Source organism: Ictalurus punctatus, chromosome 14 (genome assembly GCF_001660625.3).
Source record: "Ictalurus punctatus breed USDA103 chromosome 14, Coco_2.0, whole genome shotgun sequence".
Lineage (NCBI taxonomy): Eukaryota > Metazoa > Chordata > Actinopteri > Siluriformes > Ictaluridae > Ictalurus > Ictalurus punctatus.
Window position 1 is genome coordinate 2,347,849 of NC_030429.2, and position 16,308 is coordinate 2,364,156.

General features: G+C 44.8%; 1 protein-coding gene across 2 annotated transcripts; it reads right to left on the minus strand.

The window, feature by feature from the left end:
• Positions 1-2,281: 2,281 nt before the first annotated feature.
• On the minus strand, positions 2,282-12,608 carry xpot (exportin, tRNA (nuclear export receptor for tRNAs)). Of its 2 annotated transcripts, none has more exons than XM_017485460.3 (25): positions 12,450-12,608; positions 10,121-10,277; positions 9,630-9,712; positions 9,112-9,168; positions 8,869-8,938; positions 8,521-8,739; positions 8,059-8,243; positions 7,769-7,937; positions 7,401-7,637; positions 7,241-7,279; positions 7,086-7,148; positions 6,869-6,993; positions 6,635-6,779; positions 6,266-6,385; positions 6,084-6,178; positions 5,817-5,886; positions 5,499-5,737; positions 5,029-5,314; positions 4,340-4,529; positions 4,118-4,234; positions 3,759-3,874; positions 3,623-3,670; positions 3,410-3,481; positions 3,249-3,305; positions 2,282-3,017 (listed from the first exon to the last, which is right to left on the minus strand). In XM_017485460.3, exons 2-25 carry the CDS (start codon positions 10,208-10,210, stop codon positions 2,991-2,993), a joined length of 2,919 nt encoding a protein of 972 aa, XP_017340949.1. In that variant the 5' UTR covers positions 10,211-10,277; positions 12,450-12,608; the 3' UTR covers positions 2,282-2,990. The 2 variants fall into 2 exon arrangements, with proteins under 2 accessions (XP_017340949.1, XP_053541785.1); XM_053685810.1 differs by having other exon boundaries at positions 7,401-7,652.
• Between the last annotated feature and the right edge of the window lie 3,700 nt (positions 12,609-16,308).

Below are 16,308 nucleotides of genomic sequence, written 5' to 3' on the forward strand. Positions count from 1 at the left end.
CTCGTGCACAGACAGAAAAAGGTTCAAAATGTGTGCCAAATCTCTAGACATTCAATTAATCATATAACCTATAGGTTAGACCAAAAGCACGCAGACGAGGAAGACACGGCCGTCAGGGCTATGGACCAGAATTAAACTATTACAAAGGAAAAGTTGGACATTTTGCAAGAGACTGTCCAGAGCAGAAGCGAACTGACAGGTGGAGCTAAGGGAAGGGTGGGGCACCTGGGAACAGAAGAGGTGACATCAGACATGCAAACTTTCAATTAGCTCACAAAGAACAGGAATATATGCACACACCCACATCCAACATTAGTCAGTCTGACAATTCACAAATGTCTGAACCAGTCATGACCCTTAACCTTTTAATGTATAATGCCTCTCCTTTTACAGTTACCATGTATATCTCTTGTAGTTAACGGGCAAAGTGTCACATTTCTGGTAGAGTCGGGAGCAACGTATTCAGTAATAAAACACTGCGAATTAAAAGTATATGTTAATGAGGTAAACCCTGATTGGACGCTGTCAGGGGAAATACTCATTTTTCTTTGTAATAATTTTGTTCATGTGAGGATAACGCCTAAGAAGGCCATGTCATGTCACTGAGATCAGTAAAGAATCTTTATCTGCTTACAGAGACACAAACATGTTCATCTGTTCAAGGTTCGTCTGTCCAAGATCCTAAAACAAAGCCTGTTCGAACTGCCTCAAACCGCTTCTTATCGGTACAGAAGTGTGTCATGCTCTGCGTTTCATATATATAGTAGTGGTTCAGCACAAGCACCTCAGAGCGCTCTCATTATTCTCTCCTGCTTTATTCTATCCTGTATTAACCATCTTTCTGTAATAAACCTTTTTACCTTCAGAGGACGAGTCTGCGAGTGTTGTCTAATTTCCATGACAACGCCAAACCTGATTATTTGTTCCATGTTATCCTGTGTTTTCATTCTCACTACTTAATCATTTAAATAGCACACAGAGATCATCAATCCATAAAGGAAATCATGAAGACACAGAGGGAAAGACAAAATATTTGAATATAAAATATTTAAATATGGAGAATTGTGGAGGCCATGTGGTCAGATCAGTAATTCCCTTTACACTGGCTACTTTCTCTGGAGGCTCTAAAGCGTCGGTATTAGGGGGCCAAGCACCGACTGAACATGTGCCATTCTCCACCATTATGTGAAAATTAGTTCTTTGTCTCACTGTTTGCCCTAAGACCCTCCAAAACCCGATCACATATGGCTTCTTCTTTGCATGATAGAGCTTTAAGCAGCATTTGCGGATGGCACGGCAACAGCCTCCGGCTGAATCCTAACTGTAACCTGGGAAGGTTCAAAACGTAATATCTCCTTTTGATACGACTGAGTTGTACTGATCAGCAGGTATACAGTATTTAACACACCCTGAGGTTTCACACACACACACACACACACACACACACACTGTGTCATCAGCACCAGGCTCCGTGCCGAACGGGAACGCCTCTGTACACAAGATTTGTGATTGTAGGTCAGATTTAGGTCATGTGATTAGGTCATATGATCAGAAACTGGGGGAAAAATAAACTACGGTCGAATTATTTAACTTACGGATCAGAACAAAAGCCACGAGAACAAACTCCACTGCAGTGATCTGACTTAAAAAAAAAAAATTCTAATCAAAAATCAAGGTGTAGTGAAATTGATTATAAATTTATCACAAGCCTGATTATGATCTCGTACATTCATCAGATTGTTTCTCTTAAAAAGAACTCGCTCTCATTTTGTATTTTTAATATCGATGTATCGTGTGTCCGCTTCGTCTCTCTCTTTGCCCGAGTCACACACTCGCTCACACCGCTTCCCCTTGCGGAAATAACACAGTAAAGCTTTTTAACGTTGTTGTGTGTGTGTGAGAATATCTGCATTAATTCACATCAGCTCAGCGTCCCCTTCAAGTTCCAGTAAAGTTTCTAACACACCCTCGTTAACGTCCGCTCCTGATGCAGTGTGAACTCGTGTCTCCGCTGGAGCGCTGAAGACTGAAGGGTTACCCGTAAAAGCTGGTAGGTCTGGTACAGGCGTGTATAAATATTCGTTTTTTGGACGATAGAAAGGAAAATACCCGTCCTGGACGATGAGAAACGGCGCGATATTACAGGCATCGGTGAATTCACCTACGCACGTTATTCGACAGTGTTTGTGCATTCAGGTTCGACGCCAAGCGACCGCATTAACGCAGATCAGTGATGTACTGTACAATTTATATGAGTTACTCTGCTTTTAATATGATGGGGGGGTGGGGGGGGGGGGGGGGGGGGGGCAAAAACAAATCCAAATATTTAACTGAGCACATCAGAATGTTTCATATCTAGGAGAAGAGCACTTTCATATTCGCAGTCACTTCAAAATAAAAACTAAACGCTCCTATTTCAGAACATAAAAAAAACCAAAAAAAAATCAGAATCATTAAATAAGATCTCGGCACGGCTCGGCTTTCCTGCAAGCTCATCACAGAAGCCTCGTTTCAACCGCTCAAACATAAATCCACTCTTTAAATGCTCTACAGGTTTGTTTGTTTTTAAATCTCTACGTATTTGTTAAACCACGGAAAGCGTGCTCACGAATACAAAATATTACCGTAATCATAGTTCATATTTTTTTAAAGCGCCTATATATATATACACATATATATATATTTCCCCTCCCCCCCACATGTTCAAAAACAAAATTCGTCTCTTCGAAATCCCATCCTGCGGCCTACTCTTATGCTCTCCGCCGTGTCCGGTGGTCCAATCACAGACGTCCGTCCCCGTGGTGGTGAGTACGATGACTCCGATTGGTTCGGCACGAGCGCGTCCTCACCAGAGTCCGGTAAAATCGGCACCACGTTTCCCCTCCGGAGCGGAGACGGCCCCGGTTAAGCTTCTCCCCTTTAAGTGCAAAAAGCAGCTTCTATACTAAGCTCTGTCCTTTCGTCGTACGCTCTGGAACTCGTCTGGGTTTTTACAGCTTTGCTTGCTGAAAGAAGGCCTGAGAGGTAGGACACAGAAACGTACAGGCGGTTATTCAGCAGCCAACCAACCTAATAAAAGTAACGATGACTGGGTGTGTAACTGTTCACACTGCTGTGAGATTGTGTTAAATAATAATAATAATAATAATCCCCCATAAATACGACAAAGCGATGTACTCTTATACTCTGAAGTGATTAACAGAATCAAGATGAGACAACAATAGAGAAGGACGGAGCGCGAGATATACCTTCATGTAGTTCTTCAGAACCTTAGTGTCAGGCTGCTGAAGCACTTGACAGAGTTCCTGTTTAAAAAACAAAAGAAAACAAGCCAGTCAGAGTGCAGGCTACACCCAAAGGCCCTGAGCAGTAAAATGAAAACATGCACAGGTTACGCAGACGATTTTACCTGCGTGATCTCAGGCGAGACGTGCAGAGAGGGCAGGTACTCCTGCTGCAGGAACTGAATAAACTCCGGGCCCTGGGGCGAAACACAGAATCGTTACGCAGAGGAGCGAGGAGAGTCAGCCCCCGTTTCGACCGGGCTTGTGAGATCTGTTTACAGTATTAATAACAACAACAACAAGCTAAAAGTTTCTACGGAAACATCTCCTCGACTCACCCTCTTGAGATGAATCATTTTCAGCGTCAGCGTGCACTCGGACAGGGTCTGAAAAGCACGGGATGACAACAATCACGCATCAGAGTTACACGGGATCTGGCATCTCGCCTGCGTTTTATAGATCACCGAGACTCACCAGGACAGTCTGGGCGTCGGACAGGTCGAAGGAGGGTTTGAGAGGAGCCAGGAAGCATGCCGGGAGAATGTGTTTGTAAATGAAGTCTGGAAACCCGACTAAACCGTCTTTACCTCCTGGGGATGAAAACAGAGCGTCGGTTATCGACGGCAGCCGTGACGCCTTTAAACAGAGTGAAACGGTTTGTGTCACCGTGTACTGAACCAGCTGTAGACGGTTGAAATGACAATAAAACCACTTGAACTGGAAATATTCCGATGTAAACTAATGTTTGTTTGAAACCACTCGCAAAATTTAAGCCTAGTAAAAGATACTTCGCCTCGGTTATATGCAAACCCGTCGTCTCGAGCTGTGCTTACCCCAGAGCTCCACTAGTCTGGAGAGAATTATGAAACAGGTCTTCTGGGCGACAGGGTCAGGGAAGTCCACCGCTCCCTGAATTATGGTAAACAACACACGCTCTATATTTTCAGCACCTGAGGAATAAAAAGACTGGAGTGTAAATGGGAAGCTGTGCTGTTCCGGACCAGCTGGGTGGGGGGGTGGGTTCGGGGGGGAAGTGGTGGTGTTTTAAGACTCACCCTGATTGGCCATGACCTCGTTCATACCGCTACTGGCTATGGTCTGGATGAAGCTGAAGTAGCTTCTCCTCAGCATCTGCTTCTCCAGCGCTGCGGTCTGGTCGTTCTCTTCTGCCGGCCGAGATAACACTTCGAAAATGGCCAGAACCAACGGCATGAAGACCTGCTGCAGGAACGGAGAAACCTGACTCTACACACACACACACACACACACACAAACACGATTAGATGACATTTTTATGACTTAGAGATCTACAATGTAAAAAATTATATACATACATACATATACATTCACACACATTTATTTATATATATATATATATATATATATATATATATATATATATATATATATATATATATATATATATATATATATATATATATATATATATATATAGTCCATCTTTAACGTATAACCACTTGCTGAATCAAAAACATATCCATCATGATAAATAATGAGGACGGTCACGTTGATATTTTGTCATACAAAATTCACAGGCAAAGAAGAACAAAAATAAGACTTCTGTATTTAAAAAAATAAATAAATAAATTTTTAAAAATTGTGGGTTTTTTTTAATCTTGATTGTATATGACCGGTTCCTTCTATTCAGGACCGTTCCGGAACAATCTGAACCCAGAACAGAATGAAAGTCTGTGATACGTGAGCAGTCCCTTCACCAGCGCACCTTAAACTTGGCTGTGATCTGGCTGATGAGGGGGATGAACTCCTGCAGGTCTTTGGGCTCGCAGTCCTTCAGCATGTGCTCGCTGGCGCTGGGGATGAACGGCAGGACCTCCTCCTCCAGGCAGATGATCATGCGGTGGAGGAAGGAGCGTACGGCGCTGCGTAACGTGGCCCGTTGGACGGGACAGCTGAGCGCAGGCAGGAACGTCTGCAGGCAGTCCAGATAGACCCCGGAACAGCCGCACAGCCTCACTGTCTGCTTATTACTGAACGCCTTGCTGGTGCGGCTGAGAGAGAGAGAGAGAGAGAGAGAGAGAGAGGTAAAGAACTTGGATGGGGACTATACTGATCTAAGCTGGGGTTCCCCAGCTTTATGTTCAGCCAAACCCCTTCACCCTAAATGTGCCAGTCCTGAACCTTCGCAGTGGGACTCGTGTGATGTGTGTTGTAGCGGGCGGTGTGGGAGTGTACCTGGCAAAGCCCACGGCGTGCCCGAGGCAGTCGGCGAGTGCAGTCTGCCTCTCCTCGTCGCTCTCCTGCGCCAGTTTGGCCAGCAGTGGGCGGAAGGCCTCCATGAGCGGCGTGAGCAGACTGCGCATGAGCACCTGCTTCCTGTCGGCCGGGCTCTCGCCGTTCACGATCAGGATGCCGGCCGTCTCGAACATGAACAGCTGATCGTCGCTGCTCAGGAGCGCGGGGAAACCGTTTTCCTGGAGGAGTGCGAGAGTTACGCATGACGTCTGCGTGTGAGAGAGTGTGTGAGAGTGTGTGTGCGCGCACAACACTTACAGGAGGAGTTAATGCCAGAAGGTCCTGTATTCGGCTCAGGATGTCTTCGATATAGGCATTCATGTGTTTACTGTTAAAAGAAAAAAACAAAACAAACAAAAACAAATTTTTGCTTCCTGTATTATTTCACAATAACATTACTAGCACTGAGTTGCCATAGATACTGACTATACTGTATAGCGTGTCTATAGCTTAGTCCTTTACTAATGTGAACTCAATAACACTATTAGCATTGACAGTGTGTGCGTGCTAGGCTAACCGACTTACTGTAGCGTTTTGATGAACCTGGAGAAAAGGTACGCCACTCTGCTGCGCACCTTCGGACTGCTGTGCCTCAGACCACGATGATCCAGAAACGCCATCTGAACACAACAAACACACACATTGACGCGAATAGCTTGCGTTTAGTGTTAGCGTGTAGACGACGGGCAAGCGGAGTTAAAACTCACCAGGACGACTGGAATGTGCTGAGGCTCCACGATGAAGAACTTGTCATAGCGAACCACGGTCTCAAAGAACTCCAGTGTGACGGAGGTGTGCTGGTACTCGCTTACGCCACTAGAGAGGAGCTACACACACACACACAGATTTAACATTCCTAAATGTTTTGGGCAAGCAACCCTTAATGTGTATAAAATTCTAAGCCCTGCAGTTGTTCCTAAATTGCAGGTGTATAATACGTACAAGACATTTCGTAACATTTTATCAGGTGTGTATCGTACACACATTTAACACACGCAATTAAAAAAAAAACTCCAAAAAGTTCGAGGACGCCTGAAATTCTCAGAGCGGAGCAAGCGAAGGCGTCTTCGTCTTACCGTCCTCATCATGTCCTGCAGAGTGCTGGCTTTCGTGGTGTCGCCGCTGAAATGAGCCCCGTGGGACGCAGGCAAGGCTTCTCCCAACATGTAAAACAAGCGGATCGCCACCTCCACCTCCATGAACCGGGCCGTTTGCCAGCTCCTACACACACACACAATATATATCTATATTTGCAGCAATGACCTAGCACGTGTGTGTGTGTGTGTGTGTGTGGTGAAGCCGGGTCTTACTGCATGGTACTGGTGAAGACTCTATGCACGGACTCCAGTAAGAGTTCAGGAGAGACGTGAGCCAGGCGGTCCAGTAGCATCTTCAGCTGCTTCCTGTACTCCACAAACATCGCCTCGTCTTCGCCCTTAGAGACGCAATTAACATTTCCGTAAAAGGTGCAGCTGATAAACCTTCCTCACGCCGTATTAAGAGAACACCACGGCACAACCAAGTTACCTCGTTTTCAAAGTTGTACTCGTCGTCGTAGGTCAGTTTCTTCATAACCGCCAGCATGATGGCCTGCACGCAAAAGCAAAGGGAAACGTCAAAACGGCACGGCATCGGGCGAGAAAGAGGGGGGAAAAAACGGTGACGGTGCGGCGATTTCTTACCTCGATGTTACTCTTCTGCTGATCAGTAAGAACAGGAAGCTGCGAAGGAGACAGGAAATAGAATCAGCCTACAGAATACAGTATCCGAAAAAAACAGAGGTCGCGTCGACGTTCTGAAGGATCGGAGCTAATGATGGGCTGGGTGTGTGTGTGTGTGTACCTGTTTGAGCACGTGCAAGTAGTCGTAACAGAAGCCCACTATATTCGCCGAAATGTCGTCATCCTCGTGCATGAGCAGCTGCAGCATCAGTGGGATCTTGGCCTCCAGAGCCTGCAGGGTTTCTGCTGCCACCTTCATGTCTGCTGCTTTGGTGAGTCTGGTCCAGCTGAGCACCAGAGCCTGACCCATTCCGTTTACCAGGCGCGAGAACTTAGCCAGGAAGTCCACGTCCTCCTCCTGAGACACACAGCACTACAGTTCACTTTACACTCCGTTACTTTAACTACACAGTGCGAGACAGCTGATGCATAAATAAAACTAATTATTATTATTATTATTTCATTTCCCCTGTTTTACAGCACACGCACCTGCTTCACGCTGAAGAAGCCTGCATTTCGCAGCACTCGTGACAGAGACTCCACCAGTTTGGTTTTGTCCACCGGGTCCATGCCCTTATTGACGATCTCAAACAGACAATCGCACGCCTCCTCTCTCAGCTCCTCCACAGACATGTGACTCAATAACAGATTCACAAACCTGCAAAAAAACAAACAAACAAAAATACACGCTTTGCTTAACTCGCAAAACTGAATACTTCTCACTCGGTCAGCAGTGGCGGACAAACTCTCACAGACTCTCTGTAAACGGCTCCCTGTACCTGTCGTTGGCGATGAGGTTGAGGTCGATCCAGGACACGTATGCGCCGACTACCTCCAGGCACTGGCAGGTGAGCTCGCTGTGACTGCGCTGATACGTCTGCAGGATCTGGTACCACGACTCGACCAGCGCTGGGATGCACGTCTCTCTCATGCGGTCCTTGATCAGGGTGTTCCTGCGCGTCTCCTGCAGAAAGACACGCTCGGTGATTAAAACCACGCGAGCATCATAAAGCACGGACTCTTGGGTTTTTTTTTTTTGCATAACCAGGTACTAAAGATTGAAGTTCTTTTGCGTAATCCGGCTCCAGACTCTGGCTGTAGATAAAATATTATTTTTGGCTGTTTACTTGTTATTTCAGCTCGCTGTGTGTGTGCTTCGCCTTTTATGGGCGTCACCAAATGCAAATTCATCAACACGCGCGCACACACACACACACACACAGGTCAACGGCGTGACAAACCTCGGGGGTGTGCAAGATGTCCCGGTCCACCACCTCGGCGTCAATGGCCATGAGCGTGCGGAGATAGATGTCCAGGCCGTGCGGGTTCAGACCCACCAGCGAGAGCACGTCGAAGAAGAACTTGGGCCACAGCGTCAGGTACTCCATGACGAAGGTGAGCGCAAACACCTGCGCCGCCTTGTTCTTGATGAACGGCTTCTCGGGATGTGCGCTCATCAGCTGTGTTAACAATACAAAACATTGCACGAAAGGTTTAAACTTCACTGTAGACGGTCATCTTTCTTAGTTAAAACGCGACTTATTATTTATTTATTTATTTATTGAAGAATATGGAAAAGACTTTCGCACCTGCAACTGCAGCCATTTCATCAAAGTCTCTCTAATAAGCTGCTGCTGGGGTCCAGTGAGTCTCACATGCCTGTAACGCGCACACACAAGCAAGAGTTACTGGTTCGACTACGAGGGTGTCACAGCGCTCACGAGGACTTGTTGTGCCTACAAACACGACGTGTTTACATTTCCTACTTTCCGTCCTGCTGGCTGCCGTTTACGAGACTCGGATTTTCAGAGCAGTGAGACGGGAGATCTTACCTGTATTTGATCTGATGCTCCAGCACTTGAAAACAGAAGAACTTCACGTGGTCGTCACTGATGGAAGAAAAACAGCAAAACAAAAACACAGTCAAGATCGCAGAGTAAACACCGTACTCAGGAAGCACGGACACGGTACGCGAAAACGCGCTGAACCTGGGTTACTTCCTGAAACTTTACATGTTACGTCTGAAGGCTAGAGAGAACCGAGAAGACGTGCTGAGGACGAGCTCGAGTGACCGCGAGGAGGACGGTCACTGAAAAGGAATCTGAGAGACAGGCAGTATCCAGATAGCAAATTCTTTCCCCTGATTTCAGACACAGGAGAGCTTCCTTGGGCTCGCTCTCTCTCTCTCACACACAAACTCTCTATAAACTAATACAACGGTAAAGCCTGCCCTCGCTCTCGATAAGAAAGGAAATCATAAACCCCTCACTCGTTCTCCTAACAGCACTGAATAACGACAAGTGGGAAAATGTGTAGCAGCAGGTGATGATCAGAAACCAGGGGGTCTCACCTGTAGACGCCTTTGGCCAACGCTTCAGCGCACACCTCCCATCCGTCCTGAGATTCCTTCAGCTGCTCGAAATACGCCAGAGCCTGAGAAGGAGAAACAAATGCATCACTGCGATCGATCCGCGGCTCCGTAACCGATCCGCTCGCAGACGGAACAACTCAACACGCTGCGCAATCAACTCAACTAACACGACCAGCGATCTCTTAACCAGACTTTGGTAAACTGACGTCGGGACGTTTATTCCTGCTAAACTATACGTTTGAATTACACCCAAATTTCACCCCTCGATTTGTCCGAGTCCAAAAAAATTCAGAAGTGAGTCGAGGTGAACTGTTACAATGTGTGGAATCGACTCCAAAGCTTTGGAATTCGAATCAGCGAATCAACTCCCTTTGTTGTTTTTGGATTAAACCAAAACTTCATGAGGTGACTGAGTGGCATTTTACGACTGGCCTAGTGTTCAGGACTAAAACTCTTCGAAGGAGTCTTACTCTCTGTCGGTAGCAGGCGTCAGCGTTGGGGTTCAGTCCCATGAGGGCCTGCTCGTCCATGATGGCGGAGAAAGCCGACTCGCAGGCCATGTGTGGGTTAGCTCGCTTCCACTACAGGATCTCTCCGGTCTTCCAGGCAAACACAGGCTTCACGCATCTGCCAGGAGCACAGACACGAAGCACAGAGATTTAAGGTGCTGTGGGTGAAGTGTATGAGGCTGGAACACAATTATACAGTCTGAGCAAAGGGAAAGGGAAAGGGAAAGTGAAAGCAAGCATCACATGCTGGTGATATGACAAAAAAAATATTATTATTGTTATTATTTTAAATTACGTCAAATCGACAGCATCAATCCAGTACCGTTTAATTGGTAATGATTAAAAACTTTTTAAAAAATAAATAAAAATACATCACTGTATCAACGATATCTCCAGAAAAGTGCATTGTGTAACTGTTTATCAGACTATCGATATGATCGATATATCAGCCGAATATTAGTAACTGTAACATATTTAAGGCTCTTAGGATAACTAGTAACAAGGACACAATCAAGGTAGCTAACATTAGGCTAAATACTGCATTGTGAAAACTAATAAGCAAAAACTACACTATATGGTCAAAAGTTTGTGCACCCCGACATCACACTCGTACGTGCTTGTTGAGCGCAACAGTCCAGATTTATTCTCCCTTTCCTGTTATGACGTGCTCCACTCTTCTGGGAAGGCTTTCCACTAGATTTTGGGGAGTGGCGGTGGGGATTTATTCAGCTACACAACAGTCAGTCAAGGGGGGGGGGGGTTTCAATCATTGTTCATCTGTGATTCTGGATGTTGTTGCACGCTGCCTTGATTATTCAGCCATCCTGAATTTTTCCACATCCAAATGGATCTACTACTCCGACGACCGAGGCACGAGGTCGTGTGGAACATGGTTCGGTGAACGGTCGCGGCACGCAAGCTTAGAGTCAGAGTCTGGTGCTGCAGACTCGACGTCAGCGATGGACGACGACACCCTTTGACTTGGAAAGACGTGTTACATTTTCAAATCCAACCATGAAAAAACACTAGGTCTGTTCAAAAGTGTTCAATGAATCAATTATTATCTTATATTATGTTAATATGTTAAAAGTTCAGCAACTTCGGCCGTCCGAGGCACCGTTTGCGGCAGTCGCGCTCCTGAACATGATGGCCTTCTCCTATAAGGGTTGGGTTTGCGACGACGGCACGTCGGACCCGTGGTTCGAGAATCGGACGCAGACAGAACGAGGCACGAAGCCCAAATCAACACCAAACGCTGGACTGAGATAGAAACAGTGTAAACACCTCATCTCGTGTGGCACTGAAGTGAAATATACAGTTATAAAGTTCGTCACACCAATTTTAAGAAGCATTTTTACATCTACGCCTTTAACCGTGACCCTTCTGACCACAAGTCCCATGTCTTAACCGTCCCAAAACCTAAAGTTAAGGACATGGAACTTAACCTGGATTTATCAGTCTTGACTTGTGACTTCCTCTGTTATAGTCAGTGTGTGTGTGTCTCTCTGTCACACACAGGAAATGGCGACAGTGGCTAAATAATCACCTCTGATCCCTCAGTGTCCAATAGGAAGCTCAGATTACAGTGAACGTTTCGTTGAAGAACATGACGCAACACAGAGACAATATTCTGACCAGTCTCGTGTTTACTGGTCTAATTGGGGGATAAAAGTTCTAACACGATGTGGGGGTTGTTGTTTTTGTTGTTGTTAAAATGGCAGCTTGTTCCAACAAAATGTAGTAGGTTAGTAGTGGAAGTGCTCCAGCTAATGCTAGCTGGTCACAAGCAAGAGTTGCTCAAGACTACCACACTACATAGTGTTCATGTGTTACCGAACCGTTACAGCACACGGTACAGTGTTGTTGTTGTGGTACAGTGTTGTTGTGGTGGTGGTGGTACAGCGCGAGGCCGTGGGGGTTTAGCCGATTAGCCCATCACATGCGTCTCGAGCTCAGTAACGTGGCGTGGCAGAGCGCTACACATCCGCTAACACACACATACACATACACACACGGTGGGCTCGTTTTCAAATAAAAATAATTCATAATTGATAATAATAAAAGTGTAGTAGTTGGATAGATAGTAAAACGCTGTGTTGACGGACGCACACTCACGCGCGCGGGCTGTGGCCGGGTTTCCCCGCGCCTTTATAAAAATAAATAAATAAATAAATAAATAAATAAATAAAAACCCCAACAAAACAAAAGCCACAAAGTTCCCAGTGGATTTTCATAAAGCGAAACATTTGACAAACACCGACAGAACCGAGCCAGTGGGCGGTTTCCATACCTTATTCCCGAGCTCAGGGCTCCATGGTGTCGCGGTAAAATCCCGGTAAAGAATGAATTGTCAACACTTAACGAAGGCGACGTTCGGCGCTCGTGCGGCTACAGCGTGTCGAAGCAGAAGGAGCGGAAGTGCTGGTGACGTCATCAATCTGCTCGCCGGTCAACAGGAAGTAGTTTGGTAGACCGCGGTGACGTTTCCTTTCCCAAAACGCCACCGGGATGAATTTACTCCTCATTCAAATCAACTCGGAAGTATTGAATACACAGCGGCCCTAAAAAGTATTGAGACACTTAGAGTCTCGTTTACAAGCACGAGCTCAAAACTTATTTTTCTCATGATGTAGAAACGCGTGATTAATCACGCATACATACTCTACATCATCGTTTTTATTTTATCTTTTTTACTTTAATCAGGAATTTAGCTCCCATAAAGAGAAATATATATATATATATATATATATATATATATATATATATATATATATATATATATATATATATATACACACACACACACACAGTCACACATATATGTATGTAAATTTTATATATGTATATAATATTAAGAAAACCATTCAATCCAGTACGGGTCATCTTGATCCCCTTTATGCATTCGTGAATGTTTTTGGTTCATGCATTGAGGGGTTAAATATCAAAAATCTAAAAGGTATGAATCATACCTGACACAGTTGGTTATATGACTGTAAGTCATTCCCTTCAAATGCTAGTGAAGTTAGAAACATGTATACCAATGTCGTATGTAACTTTAGAGACGGTCCCTTAATTTCCGCATATCTGCCAATATCGAACCTCCAACCGACTTTATTCCAGTTGGAGATTGACTGAATTTCTCCCCAAATTTCCCCTTCAGGATCAATAAATTACATCCATCCATACATCCATCAATCAATCTACAGTACATCTATCTATCTATCTATCTATCTATCTATCTATCTATCTATCTATCTATCTATCCAAAAGTATTACAATGGAAAGGCAGCTGTTTTGTTTTTGCTATACGTTGAAGACATCTGAGTTTGCGATCAGAAGTTTGGATTTAAGGATTAAATGAAATTAATGATGAAGTATATTTTAACTCTTGTGCTGTTGTAGCATGGGCCAGACTTTAATTGTGTAATTTTCTCTTGCGTGCCCTCTTCTGGTCCAAATCAGAAGTTCTACTCATCTCCACATCTCCCCGATTTCTTTAACACTTGCAGCACTGAGTCAGCAGTTGTGGCTAGATCACGTGACGTCGGTTGTATGGCTGAAAAAAAGGTCCCCTCTACGTCATATGACGAGCATCTGGGTTTAAACAGAAGTAATTATATTCTTGGAAGTAGAATTTCTTTAACATTCCCATTGGCACATCTCAAATTCAAACACCACAGGATCAAGTTATCATTTACAATAATGAACCCTGTGTTAATTACACATTTAATTAGCTCACAAAAGGAAACTCAGCAGTTTTAGCCCAAGTATTTTCCTAACTCTTAGACCCCTAGTCTAATGTTTTCCCACTTTCCCTAATAATACTATGCCTAATAATAATATTTTCACGTCCTTTATTACTAGGCTTCTAACACTGCAGTCACTATAGGACTTCATATATGTTGTGTGTCCCCGCACATACTATAATACTGTATTTGTTTTGTAAATACTGACATCGTTTTTGCTCATACTGTATATATATATATATAATATATATAAGTTTTCATTGGAGATAAATGGTAAGGGTAGAGATGAACTTGTAATGATGGGACATTCTTAGTAATGTTTATATACTTCTGTCTTCATTGTGAAATAAAACCGAGACATACAGTAATATCACGCGTAAGGACTGTATTTTAGACACAAGGCTGAAACATGCATGTTTTTCCAACACCAGATTACACGCCGATACTTTGTCCCACAGAGATTATCGGAAAGTGCGAGTCCTTCCATTTCCAACGACGTGCGTCGTATTCCTGAGCGATAAATGGTTCCTGTGTTATGAAACCGAGAAGCCCGGGTGAAGAAATGCCTGCAAATTGCGTCCGTCGAGTTCTAAGGGTTAATCGTAATTAGAGTAATCATCAGACTGAGGTGAGCTGTGTGCCTGCTCTGTTTGGAGTGATTTTAACCAGGCTGAAAATCAAACTCAGCCCCTCTTTGTTTGTAAAGGATTTGAAGCTGGGCTCGAAAACGTGGCCCTGAGAGCCAGAGCCTCGTGTGTTTTTTTTTCTTTCTTTCCTGCCTCTGTGGGTATAAGCTTGTTAGTGTTTATTTAAATGGCTGGCTTTTTCATCACAATCCATGGAACCTTGTTGAAAATCAAACTGCCCACACTGCCTCATTTTTGTCCAAACCGCTACACTTCCCACAGAGCAGGCGAGCGCTGCTTCACAGGGTGTTAAAGAGATCAGGGGCCAGGTAGAAGCGAGCGGAGTAGCTGCCTTGGCACAATATCCACCGAATCAATAATCCCAGTAATTTTCATTGCTTGGGTGGAGGGGGTAGCCGCCCATTGAAATCGAGCAGAGGTTTCCCACGCCTGTGGCCTGATCGATTTCCCTGCTGGGAAGGTAATTGTCTGGTCCAGTTCTCCTGCACAGTTTCTCTCAGTAGATTTCATCTTAATGCTGTGCATCATGACCCAGTCCTTCTGCAGAGAAACTCCACCAGCACTTCTGAGATTAGTCACTAGTGCTGAGTTATCTTCTTTATTCATTTAGAGCAGCAGTTATTTGTATACACGTAAAGTGCAATTCCAAGAATCTTCATTTAACCCACCATCACCTTAACATTAATGACTTAATTACTTCACATCTGTTATTAAGAAATAAATGGGTACACTTTACCGTTGTGAAGGAAGGTCACTGAGGAACAAGGTTGGTTTCTGTTCTCACTTGCGTTAGAGCAGCTATAAACAGTCGTTCCCTCGCCAGTCTCGTGAGATTAATAGGAAAAGTAAATGCGTTTGTGTGGCGCGTCTAGTGTATTAGAAACAATAACTATTTTTAGATACATATATTAAAGAGGTGAAGTGAATAATGGTCATGATCTCGTTACAGCGCCACCTGTCGAGGGTGGGATATATTTATTAGGCAGGAAGTGAACAGTCGGTTCTCGAAGTTGACGTGTTGGAAGCAGGAAAAATGGGCAAGCGTAAGGATCTGAACGACTCTGACAAGGACCAGATTGTGATGGCTAGACGACCGGGTCAGAGGGTCTCCAAAACGACAGGTGTTGTGGGGTGTATGCAGTGGTTAGTACCTATCAAAAGTGGTCCAAGGAAGGACAACTGGTGAATCGGCGACAGGGTCATGGGCTCCCAAGGCTCATGTGTTTGAGGCTGCACAGCCGCAGACTGGTCTGAGTTCCCACTGTGACCCCTGTCCACCGGCGAAAACACCTCCAAATTCCATGCAGGCATCAGAACAGGTCCATGGAGTCCATTGCAGAAGGTTGTCTGGTCTGATCAATCACATTTTCTTTTACATCATGTGGACGGCCAGGTGCGTGGCACCAGGAGACACTATGGGAAGAAGGCGAGCCGGCGGAGGAGGTGTGGCGCTCTGGGCAATGTTCTAACAGGAAACCTTGGGTCCTGGCATTCACGTGAATGTTACTCTGTCACTGTCGCGTACGTAAAAACACTTATAATTGAAGGTTCTAGTTAAGGCAGTGTGTTCATTACACTGATAAAAGATAGGATGAATGATTCAAGAGTTTGGATAGGATTGGATAGGGCGTGACGTTGACGCTAGAATGTTTTTTCTTTGACTTTGTCAGTTCAGTGTAGTGCGAAGGTCGAATAAAAGTAACATAAGCTCGAGTATGAGGTGTCTTAACAGATATAACAGACACGTACCACTTAC